Source organism: Botryllus schlosseri, chromosome 7 (genome assembly GCF_051294905.1).
Source record: "Botryllus schlosseri isolate E-star chromosome 7, Bs_hap1, whole genome shotgun sequence".
NCBI lineage: Eukaryota > Metazoa > Chordata > Ascidiacea > Stolidobranchia > Styelidae > Botryllus > Botryllus schlosseri.
Genome location: NC_137242.1, coordinates 9,953,276 through 9,964,425, shown reverse-complemented (window position 1 = coordinate 9,964,425; position 11,150 = coordinate 9,953,276). Strand labels below are relative to the sequence as shown.

At 40.3% G+C, this 11,150-nt stretch overlaps 1 protein-coding gene across 1 annotated transcript; it reads right to left on the bottom strand.

Annotated features, from left to right (window-relative positions):
• Nucleotides 1-752: 752 nt before the first annotated feature.
• Nucleotides 753-2,503, bottom strand: LOC145443357 (uncharacterized). The gene is made up of 3 exons (XM_080321334.1): nucleotides 1,937-2,503; nucleotides 1,332-1,465; nucleotides 753-1,259 (listed from the first exon to the last, which is right to left on the bottom strand). Exons 1-3 carry the CDS (start codon nucleotides 2,164-2,166, stop codon nucleotides 1,168-1,170), a joined length of 456 nt encoding a protein of 151 aa, XP_080177460.1. The 5' UTR covers nucleotides 2,167-2,503; the 3' UTR covers nucleotides 753-1,167.
• Between the last annotated feature and the right edge of the window lie 8,647 nt (nucleotides 2,504-11,150).

Below are 11,150 nucleotides of genomic sequence, written 5' to 3'. Positions count from 1 at the left end.
GTATTTTCAAGGGAACTTGCTATTTCATTTCTTAGTTCATAGGCTACACTCGTGCAAGCATAGCTTCTCGACTTAATGCGCGAACATATACAAGACATCGCCATATTGATGCTCTGCTTCTAGTAATATCTGAGGTAGGCTAACTGTCGGTGATTCAGTTTGTGAGACAAAATCAGCTTTCACCATTGTGTCCAAAACACTATTCAGGTTTGTTGTCTTGGCGTAAAATGTCTTTTGGTGAATTAAACTACAGATGACTAACATACGGAGGCTAGTTATCTATGATGAAACAGAGAAAGTTTGAGATTTTGTCATTGCGTCTGAGCAGATGAGGAACGGCACCTTTATTGTCGCACCCTATCTGAGTGGCAAACCCTTAAAAAGTATGGTATACCTTCGGTTGCGCGATACACGCGCTTGATAAGCACTGGTCTAGTCTACTCTACAGACATTCTCCATCTCCTACTTTTAGTACGAGATAGGCTACTAGTCGACCGCCTTCGCACCAGTTTTATGGCGTAACAATAGACTACTACGACGTAGGATACTTTATATCGGAGCAATGCCGCATTCTTTCCAAGCAGTGCTGCACTGCAGATTGGAACTCATTACGAAACGGCGGGCCGTATTCTTGTGATAACTAATTATTTCGTCGCGGGCCGGACGATTTCGCTTGGCGGGCCGTAGGTTGCCGACCCTTGGCTTAGGCTTTGCCGTCACAACCCACGACAAAACGACACGTGACACGTAGGTGAAGACATTAATGATGTATTGTTATTTAAAAAATAAATAATATAAAATTTTAAAAATTCTGTAATTGATATAATATGTTAGAGTAGCGAAATAAATTAGTATCAACAGGTAGAACTCGTATTCGCGGAAGCCTGAGTGGTGTGCTGCAAATGTTATTGTTGAGTCTCCGGCGGCCTCGCTTTCGTAACATCATACTTTTTCGCCGCTGGGTGCTGATAACGCTTCTTTTACCAACCCTCCGGGACGGTTGTGAATAGCGTACTTGGTGGCTTGATACCGAGAACGATTCTCATTGCTGAGTCGTTGCAACATCATATACTGGTGCTTGTAATGCTTTATCCACTTGTAAATTTGAATTTTGCGAATTTCAGTCAGTCAGCATCGACGTAATACGCAACGCGATTTGATTTGATTTCATTGCGGTTTCCAACAGACTCTTTTGCACAAGCTGCACGAAAGTTTGATCTGGAATTTTTTCGTCGATGCTGTATGCGTTGCTTTTTCAGCTATAGGAAACAAAACGATATATTTTAGATATTTTAGTGCCGAAGCTAAACCATATTAATCATCTCACTTACCACGTCGGAAGTTGCTTCGTTGACCACTTTCTGGTAGACTGCGTTTGAAAATAGTGCGTTCATCGCATGACCTAGATATGGTTTGGCATGCATGGCGTAAAACGACGGGACATTTCTTCCTGTACCGACTGCGCCTGAAATGTTACAAAGAGCCTATGAAATTTTGATATTCATCGTGGCGAAAGCGTATGCAGACCATAGGACAATTAGTAGAATCTAATGGCAGATCTTTTTCGACACTGTTACGGTTGTCCTATCATGCAATATAGCCTACTGTAGATGCACACCAATATTTACTTATTGCCTACACGCATACGGTCACTAAACTGTCAATGTAATCTCATGCATATTTATTGCGCACGCAAGGCGACAATTTACCATGGTACGCTCAGACTTTATGGATATAAATAAACACCGTGATGAGATCCGGAGCAAACTACGAGATTGCGATCGAATAAGCATTTTACTGTGAATTGTTTTGGATCGTAAAAAATCTTGGACGCGATGCCCTTCTAGCAAGTGATCATGATTTTGTAATCCGGGAGTGATGACTTACAATGTAGAACCGTTTGGGTTGCATGGACGATATGGAATAGCCCACATACCTTCGTTTAAGATGTTTCCTGGATGCTTTCAGCTCTGCAGGCGCTCCGTCTATTTTGGAAATTTTGCATCTGGATTTTCTCAACCGACGTCTTTCCGTTTTTATTTGTTTCCTAAGTTTCGATATCTTGTTTACCAATACTCCGTCTGACGAATCTTCGTTTGGAGCTGTCGAAGCGATAGACACAACTGCAGTTGCAACCAATAAAATTAAGATGACCTTGTTACACATGTTCTCGTTGCTTTAGCGCTTATATGATTTCACATGGCACGGAAGCTATAAGTGTTATGGTAATGTCATCCGTTGGCATTTATATATCGTTGGGAGAGACAGCGAGTATAGCATGTAGCTAATGTGAAAAAAGCTGTCGACACGAGCAAATTGCCGGGGAATACCGCACTGTATTTACACAGGTATTTTAGACCTATCGTCTGCATTAGAAGCGGGTCTTTGAAACTTCGTGGAAAATAATGACGAGTTTGCCGCTGACGTTGGGTGTGGAAAACTCAATCAAACGTGCACGTTCTCATTTATTTACCAATTTGTTAACGAGAGCGGCCGTGAAACACCTAACTGCTTCTCTATCCGTGCGAGTTACTGAGTCTCCGTGTGACTGAAGTGAAGACGATATAATAAATAATGTATTGTGAATCGGGTTATACCGTTATAGGAACGCCGCGAATAATTATGTTTTTCTTCAACATGTCATCGCTTGCGCAACTTTGTGCGTTTGCTCTGGTGTATGAATGATGGTCCATTTTACTGTTGCATCATATAATATATACCTGACATTCCTACAGCACTAGGGCTTCGAACGAGATAATCGTTTTCGCAGGAGAATCGACTTTACAAATAATGTTCGGAGGGTTTACTTTGCTCAGGTATGGAAAATGTACTTGTACACAGATTATGCTGATCGCCAGAATAGGTTGACTTCAGAAAAACTTTCCGCAACCGCAACTTGAATCCTCCGGGTTTCCGCGTTCGGTTGACCCTTTTCAAGTGAACCTCCGCGCCGGTTCCAGTATAACCTGATTTTCACGCGCACTTTGTGGTGAATTGACCTTTTTTAGTATAGTAGCCTACTGTATATTCGCCCAACATTGAAAACAATAAGAGATGACGGATTTCGAAAAAAGAAGAACTGTGGGGGTCCTCGTAGGACATTTTAGTTTTATTGAGAAACGAGGACAAATCCTCTTAAAGTAGGACCTATGGCATCCCTATCCTAAGGAGCAATGCAGCATGTTCGATTGTCCGTGTTCTGACACTTGAAGCAGCGATCAATCGGCACCACGTGGATCACCTTTTTGCGCCTTATTGGAGTGGCATACGAAAAAAACACTAAGACACCCCTGGGATATCTATAAGAAATGGTGTATTTGACGCGTTCACATAAATTGGAATGGGATTGAAAGAAAAATGTGGTACCAGAGAGTGCCGTTTATACCCGATTTTCATCCTACGCTGTGATCGAAATCGGCGAAATACCCGCCGGTTTTCCCTTTTGTCCGCTAGCACTACCGATATGTTCTAAAGCGGATTGGCCGGTTGAATATATGTTCGTAGGTATGCCAGGCTGAACTTTATAACTTCTAGTTATAAACTAATTCAACACGATAACAAAGTGATGAGCTATACCGAACCAAAGGTGCAGCGCATATTTTGTGCTACCGAACGGTAAGTTGACGATCATTCAAATTCTCAACATAGACGACCTACACTCATTTTTGGAGGATTCATAATGTTAAGGTGATTGAGAAACTTTCAAGGAAATCATAAAAAATGTATGGAATCTAATTCTCACATATAGTAGGTTATTTGTGCAGTAAATCTCGATTTATACTTCTCCTGACTTCTTCAGTATGTATTTTGTCAAATATATATAGGCTAAAGAATCTTAGCTTTTCTACAGATGGCGTGGTCCTGTAAATTTTAAGTATGAAAAATTACAGCACTTGCAACAGTCCGAGAAGATCTTTCAGAGCTCACGTTAGGATCTAGTATCGTAATCACCAGTTCTCTGTTCAAATGTGCGAAATCACACAAATATACACCGGAAATGATCGTAATTCAACGAATTTAGTATGTGAAATGAAATTCGCCCTGCAAGGCTGCAAATTAAACTCCGGGTGCGACGGTTCTTTCGAATTTATTTTTGTCAAAGATGAAAGGTGTATCCTCCCCGTATAGTTTCGATATCAGGATTCACGAAGCCCAATAATATACCGGCATAAACGCTGTGAATACTCACATTTATCACGAACCGGTCCAATTATGGTACTTACATTTTCCATTAAGAAGCCTGCAAAAGTTATTTATAAAATGTAGCCAGTGATCGGAAAAAGTTAAATAACTAACTATACCACGAAACAAAATTTGATAATTCACAACTCGATTGGAAGCGCGACTGACTTATGCAGCACAGAACATCAGGGCCTGCTTTGGAAGTCGTAAAATTCACGCTGAAAAGAACCGCTGTTTATGAGTATGATTATAGAATACCAACAGCGCAGTCGACAGTAATCACGTCGTTGGTGCTTGGAAGAGCAGGATTGTGGATAAACAGGTTCGCTTTCTACCTGACTTGGCAGGCCGAATATATTATCCGGGGAATTTCCGACCGCAGCATGCCGCTATCGAATGCTAAACATTTATACATTCGATGATGCCGCCCAATAAAATTTAGCATTCGGTGACGTGGTAAGGATATTCTGTCTTGTGCGTGAACGGCACAGACAGGGCTCTGAATCGGTTGGAATTCGATTAGTATTAATTTATTTGAACTGTACTCGTTTTAGAGATAACCTTCAGCGTAATTGAGAGTAAATGTGAGGCCGCCAAATAAGCAAAAAATACTTGCTTTGAAACAAAGTTCTCAGATAAATCACACGCGATATATAGCAAAAGTTTTGTCGCTAACACATGCTCTTCCTATGGCTCCATTCAAAACAAAAATCAGTTTGAAACACACGTTTTAAACACGGCCCTTGTTTAGAACTTGTTTTATTGCTTTTTTAGTTATGACGTCACTAATCTTAAATTGCGACGTCACTGTGGATTGCCATTTGTTATATGGCTCCTCAGTATTACAATTGAAAATATTGGGTCAATACGGTTCCTTTTAGCAAAAAGGTTTCCGACCTCACAAAACATTTTTGACCAGGACTACATTGTCATGCAGCATTTTAACGGCCGGCGGTCATCATCATCATCAGAACATCCATTCCTTTCCAGTGATAACTACGCGCTATAACGGAATCTAAATGAAGAATATATCGTTGTAGTCGAAAAACGCCATGAATGCCACAAACAACAACAACTGCAACTTAATGGAGTTGCTATTACCCCGCGCTTTCGGTCGATGTCAAACGCTGGCCGCTTACGTCGACGCGGTTATAGGTTTACGGAAAAGTCAAAAGCAAGACCGGATAAAGGACAAGAAAGCGAATGAAAACAGCGACGGAGCGCCGAAAGAAAGACAACCGAAAGATCAAGATTGAAAACTCATTCCTGATAGTAGTAACGTCATTACGTAACACATAACTTCATCAGATGGATGTTAGATTGGAAGACTGATGTATTTGGTCGTTTCGACATCCCTCTTTCTGTTCATTACGTCGCATTGTGTCGTGTTTGTCACATTGTACATTGCGTGACATGAACGGATTAAAGTAATGGAACCGCTAAGTATGACTATGAGTGTGCTGATGAAATTCCATTCGCCATAAACACATTTTGAACTTCCGATTCGGTCGACGACTGTTACTTCCATCAATTTGGAGACTGCACATCAAATCCCGCACTGTGATATTTGTCACGGTAATTTTCGTATCGCGGGGTTGGGCTTACGAATAGCTGCGCAGGGCTCTGTTTAAAATGAGAATGAATTTGATACGCTGTAGATCAAAGGGGCCCTCGTTACACGTTTTTATTTATTTATTTTTATATTTTAGCGATGCTCACCTACAATTGAAAACAACATATAAAATTGCAATATTTTGTTAGAATGCACTGCATAGAATGCTTTAAAAGGTATTATCGGTATTTGAGAAACAACAACTTTTATAGTCGTATCATGGCCAAGGTTCGTATTCAAGAACTATTATCACGTGACACAATCCGTAAAAGGTGTCCACGACAGACGCAGCTGCATGTAATATGCTGTCCTTTCCATTATTATATTCAATAGCAAAGACAGGAAGTATTTAGAGCACTCAGTTGTAACTGATGGAATTTCGTACTCAAAATCCCCACTGACATTGCTAGGGGTGCGGAAGGTCCACTTAACACCATACCCTCTCCACACACACCTGCTCACCAAAAATTTGACAACTCTTCATTAGTGAGGTCGTCCGTGCTGACTATTTCAAAATGCATAGCCTACATATTACATACACAATCATGCACGCTTTTTTAAAAGGCATTTGTTTAGATTATAGAACAGGGGTTCTCAGCCATTTCTTGGTCGTGGCCCATTTTCCTGTTTGAAAATGTGCTGTGGCCCACCTCGTATGTAGAGTCATAATCCTGTTCAATGCGTGGTCATGGACAGCGCCGATATGCCTATGTTTCTCAAATATGCGCATTTTTCTCTGACTGATGATATTTAAATCTCGATTTCCCGGGATATTAAATCGCGCGAAGCGCGAAAAAAAATTCAAGTTGAATAAATATCCTCCAATAAACGACCAACGACATAATCTTGGGCCCCTTCGAGTTCCGCAATTGGGGTGTAGGTGCGGTAGTTACGGCCCTGGTAGATCATAAGCTATAACTCCTAAGTAGATTATTTTCGTCCGCTGCTCCATTCGCGTCACGAAACACGATGGTTAGATCCCTGCACTGTGTGATTGGGACTTTAGTGATACCATTGTGGGGAATATTATAATCATTCTGGGCCAGCATCGAACAATTCATTGGTGGATGGGGTACTACAGAGAAGTGAAGAAAGATTTTTCAATATGCATTATGTAGGCTACTTCATATGTCTTGTACCAAAACAACTGAAGTTGCGATGTCAGAATATTCAATCCAATGATACAATCAATTCCTGTGACTCTTTCATTATGTACAATGATTTCCAGGCCGACTTGAAAGATTAATACGCTCCGATAAATCCTAAATCCATTAAGATTCGTTGATGTGGTGCAGTATACCTTCGCCAGAAGTTGCTAATAATTTGCAATTATGGCTATTTTAGCTTACAATAATACGGCCTGCCGAAGTACAGTAAATCTGTACATCAATTTCACTTCATTGCGAGTTCATTGCATACCCCTTTCAACAGCATACGGCCAATGACGCTGCCGGAATACTTGGTTACTTCAGCATTATCTTCCAGTTATTATACACTTGAAATTATTTTAGTTGCTGTTAGCCGTAGGTTGTCATAGCCAGTAGAAAAAGCCACTGTTTCTCCCTAACGTTATCGATTTGTACATGCTGACTTCATACATGCCACTACGTCTAATCAGGGTCGGATGAAAAGTTTTGTAGCAATGTAGCCTACGTATAATTACATAATACGAATCTATTTTTAGCGAATAACATAAAAAATATAACTAAACTTACATTAATTGTGAAATTTTCTTAATAGCTCTGTGGCCCACCTCAAAATGCTCTGTGGCCCACCAGTGGGCCATGGCCCACCCTTTGAGAACCCCTGTTCTAGAACGTAGTTGTGAACATGTTTTAAACAGCAGTGTTTTCAAACACATCCTATTTCAAACACTACCGAAGCTGCGTGTACAATGCAGTGTTGGGATGACTCGAGTCATGACTTGACTCAAGTCAGACTCGAGTCAACTTTTTCGTATGACTTGACTTTACTCGAGTCACTTTGCAAAAATGACTTGACTTGACTTGACTCGGCGCTTCAGAAATGTGTATTGACTCGTGACTCGGAGCATTATTTACGAGTCAATTTCAAGTCATCAAGTAAACGGTGTCGATTAAATCTCTGTATCTTGTTTATGTTCGGATTGTTCGCAACCAGTCATTCACTGAGTATACCTTTCACTGATCCTCCATTGTTACTTCACAAATAAATTGACCGAAAACGAAATAATCACAGCTTACAGTTATAAACTAGCAGTAGAATAATAATAATCTAATAGCAACGTATCTCTGTTTCTTAGACGGATCAGTGCTTACATTGCGCAGTGCCCACCTTAACCAACCCTCTTGTATGATTTGAATCGAACGAATATAGTTTATGCGTTCATATTCTCACGGATGTGTAAATACGGGTAGTACCATCATATCAATTTGTTTCAACTTCTCTGCGCTTCGCATTCGATCCTCTGTTTCGGCTGGCGTATTTTATTAGCAGCTCGACGTCTGCATGAGCGATGCCACGGCTTTTTGCAAATATCTTTAATTTACTCTTTATTTGATTCAAGATATATGACCAATCAATCTGTCCTTCACACATATAGCAAAATGTAATGACTTTGAATCATCACTCATACTTCGAAAATTCAATTTGACTTGAATTGTGACTTGACTCGTGAGTTGACTTGACTTGACTCGACTTAACTCGATTCACCTCCAAAAAACGAGTGACTTGACTTGACTCGAGTCACCTTCGAAAATCGATTGACTTGACTTGACTCGAGTCACAATGTGCAATGACTCGAAATGACTCGTGACTCGAAGGTAGTGACTTGATCCCACCACTGGTACAATGTAGAATTGTACATGTAATGTCTCCGCTGAAGCAATCAAATTTAGAGTATTTCACAAGACCACGCTTTCATGGGCGACAAACTTCCCACCTTCGTTTTTCAAGCGTGTCGTTTTCGAAACCCCGTTTTTCAGATATTCTTTCTGGAATACTTACTAAATGGCTACAGATACTAGATAATGCGATAGTGTGATAGATATAACATTCATATGTAGAAATGTGACTACAATAGCTATTTCCATGCAAGTCACTTCTCAGTAAAAGCTTTTTTCTACTCAAACTATACTCATAGATTGATTTCCTCTTTCAAACAACCAACACACTCGTTTCCGTATATACTTTTAAATCATCCGGTTTTTATTACTATACGATATAGTTTTGATCTGAGTCGGATGTTGCTACTTCTACAGCACTTGAGTATAAACTACGTTCCTATAGTAACTATACCTTTGACCACTTATGTTTGGAGCGAAATATAGCAATCCATGTATAGTTCTTGACAGAAATCAAATTACCAAACCACTTTTCGTTGGCATAGCGCAAGAGCAGAAAAGCCACCCGGATTGTCAGTTTCATTAGACTAGATTAACTGGAATTACTTTGTCTGTCATGGCCACATACGATTCCCATTGCATATAGCACGTGTGCTAAACATATATCAAATTTCGAATGTTGAATACCAAACTTTGGCAGGTTGAACATTTCCCGGTCTCTTTAACACTGTTATTCCTTTATTCTTAATTACGGATTTGAATCCGAAAGTATCGCGAGTCGTTGCCGGTGTTAATTTACGTGAAGCTTCAGAAGCGATAAAATATTTTGCAATCTGTGGAACGATCCGTCAAAGTTCAGTCATAGGCCGAGAACGGAAAATATTTGGGTTCGGAAGTCAAAGACACAGTGATTTGGTTCAAAACTATACACTCTAATACCGAAGCAACATTTGCACTTATAACATCACTTCGAGTCTTCATAGTCTAATTAGGAGTGTCGAGGTCAAATGTTTATCACCAATTTGAGTAAACAACAAATAGCTGGTATATAATTAAGCTCATTGTTCCTCAAAAGCAAATACAGGAATCTAAATTACTGGTTATGGAAATATCTACCTCCTACATGATTTGAACACGAATATGCCATACGGTGACGACATCTCGTATGGGCCATGGCAAAAATTCGCCTCTAAAATGCTTCTCTGCATCCCCACTTCTCCAAATATTGAGTTTATATTTACAAAGTGCATGCTTTGAATCATCATAAAAATGCATATCATTATAAAATCGTGTTAGCCTCATCATCTAATAGCCTGCATATTGTTTATACCAGCGTTTCTCAAACATTGACCGCAAAACTTATGACCACGACTCTATTTGAAGGAATCACATAAGGGAAGGAAAGTGGTAACCAGAGACATTGTTTAATTGTGTATGTTGGACCAGCACTTTACGGTATACATTATTGTACTAATTTAAAGTCCATATTTTACAGCAGTCACAGTTCGCGATGCTTAGAGCGAGGAATGAGCAAAGAGTGCGGTAGATCAAGTGATGACGTCATTGCAAAGACCGATAAATATCGGCCGGAGATGGTCGATACCTATATTTCTACGACGGGAGATATTGTCAGGTCAATCTATCGGTCGGGCTCTAATTATAAGTTTCGGTGTAAAAGAATTGGTCAATTCGCGTGCTCCGTTGCTAAGGCGGGGCTTGTCATTATAGCCGCGCATTATGGAACTGTTCAACATTAGCAAACGGCATCCCATAACTTTGACGAACCAGCAAATTCTAGAAATCACCTCCGGGTGATTTTACACTGTCTAGCGACAACGGCTGGAAAATACCGTATATTGTTTAATCTGATTCAGATACCGAGCGAATGTCGTCCATCAATCTCGCAAAGGCCCATTTGATTTACGGCCGCGCGGGGGAATTTATCGTGCGAGCCTATATATTTTTCATGTTGTTTTCGCAAGTGACGTAATACGACACGCATGAGTAAAGTTTGCGATCCCATGAACTGTTGTATACGCAATGCAGTCAATCAATTAACAAACCGTTTGATATATGGATGATTTCATCCTCGTGACCTTCGCCTGGGATCATATTTAAACGTGGTGCTTTCGGCTGAATCATTGTTCAAGTATTGACGACGTATATGTGCGGATTGTACGCTGTATGATTTCACGACGATTTAACTCATTGGAATTGCCTAATAACACCGACGGTGTAGCGATTTCGCAATGCTTTTGAAACCGAAAAGATGCTGCAGCATCATATTATGAGACCCGTTGACATCGCGATGAACTTTGAATTGGTACTCGGAACGCTCCGAGTACATTATAATGGTAACACCTGTGTATACCAATGCGTTTTTGGCCTGCACATGTAGGAAAAATACACCAAGACGTTTAATTTGTGTTTTCTTTGTCTGTACATGGCAGTCGTTACAAGTTTGTCTTCGCCATTTCAAATACCACTTCTTAAGACAACCTTTACAGAGTGCTTCAACGCCTAGATGTTACCGA